This window comes from Lucilia cuprina, chromosome 4 (assembly GCF_022045245.1).
Source record: "Lucilia cuprina isolate Lc7/37 chromosome 4, ASM2204524v1, whole genome shotgun sequence".
Lineage (NCBI taxonomy): Eukaryota > Metazoa > Arthropoda > Insecta > Diptera > Calliphoridae > Lucilia > Lucilia cuprina.
The window spans coordinates 13,345,529-13,347,236 of NC_060952.1; the positions used below are offsets into that span (position 1 = coordinate 13,345,529).

Here is a 1,708-nt window from a genome sequence, read left to right on the forward strand (position 1 = left end):
CAACGTAAAACATACTTTTAGGATTTAATTAATTTTATGTATTGATTGTACAAAATTCTAAATTTTATCTATTAGTAGTTGAATATTTGTATTTATTCGTTTAATGCTAAACGTCACGTGTATCTTATCAATCTATAGTTTTGCATTTAAAACAAACAATTTATTTATTAATACCCTAGATAAAAACATATTTATTTGTTTAACTAAGTTAAAAAGACATTGTCTGCACTCTAATCATAATTAATGTATTATTAATTAATATTAAAAAAGTAATATTTTTAGTCGATAAATCATTTTTGTCTTATTAAGTAGCGTATTATTTTAACCTCTTTACTTTTCAAAATCTACATTTTCCTAATAATTCTACGCATTCTATGAAAAAAAATTACATCATTTCTAGACCAATCTCAGAATCTGTAGTTTTATTTATTCATAAAAGAATGCCAAACAAAAAATGTAGTGTTCATCAATAATTATTTATCCAGCAAAAACTTGGGAGTGATATGCAATTTCACCCACTTACCTATTGACATACTTTTCAATTAAATACTACATAACAAATTGATTACACAGAAGTGGTATATTAATGTCTTATTAATAATGTATTTTATAAATACTTTATAATTCGTTTGTCAGCTTATTCGTAAATATATAGAAATGGTATGAGTTTTTTCCCTCGATTTACATTCACTGATTCCTCTAATTACTTACAAATTTTCTGGGTATGACATTATAGTTGAAGTTATTTTTTTATTAAAAGTTCAAATTCCTTATATCTCTTCTTTAGAATTTCATAAAAAACGCAATTCTAGCTAATCAATTTTTGTTAAATGTAAAATAATTCTCTACTTTCATATACAGAAATATATTTGTAGGTGTATAATGATTAAAAACCCACATTTGTTTATTTTATCTTTTTTACATATAAAGTTAATTTGTAAAACTAAACTAAATATATACATATATAATAGTAATATATAAAGAAATTATTTAAACCTAATAATAAATTAATGAATGAATTCCGTAAAAAAATAACCTTAAACGGATAAAAATACTAAATGAAAATTATAGCATCAAGTCTAATGATCTCTGGAAGAGCTCATGTCATGTGTGAGTGATGTTGTTGCTGTTGCCATCGATTGCAGTTCAGCAATTTTTCTCTCACGTGATTTATTCACACATGTGGGACACAGCAGTTTCTGCCACGAGGAACGTGAATTCTCATCTATAATCACAAAATATATGAACAAGACAAATCCCTGCAGGGTGGCTGTTAAACAAAATAGATACGAAAATACTATTCCGGCTTTCATAAAGGCAAATATACCAAATATCCAGGAGAGTCCTAGTAGGAAGAATAATAAAATAGAGAGACGTATCTGTTTGATGACCATTTGTTTTTCATTACGTTGCATTGACATGCTGAGTGTACGAGAAATGCTGTAGAACACATAAAGGAATATGGCTAAATTGGCCAATACAATCAGAGAGACTGGTAATATTACGCCAAAATGTAGACCATTGCCTGAAGGATAGCAAATACCAGTATCGGTGGCCAGCTGATAATTGCTAGGTATATATGATTTCGAATCCAATAAAGCCACCAATAGAGTAGGTACTAAGGGCAAACCCCAAGCTATTATAGCTGATTTTATAATATAATGCTTAGGTCGCTGTATACCAATCACTGTAACATAACGTTGAAATT

The 1,708-nt window shown here is 27.8% G+C and overlaps 1 protein-coding gene across 1 annotated transcript in view; it reads right to left on the minus strand.

The window, feature by feature from the left end:
* The window catches only part of LOC111681566, an 8,415-nt gene that overhangs the window by 4,462 nt on the left and 2,245 nt on the right, over positions 1-1,708 (minus strand). The window contains exon 2 of the mRNA XM_046950205.1: positions 1,179-1,673. Within this exon, the coding sequence (XP_046806161.1) occupies positions 1,179-1,673 (495 nt within the window). The remainder of the gene's footprint in view (positions 1-1,178; positions 1,674-1,708) is intronic.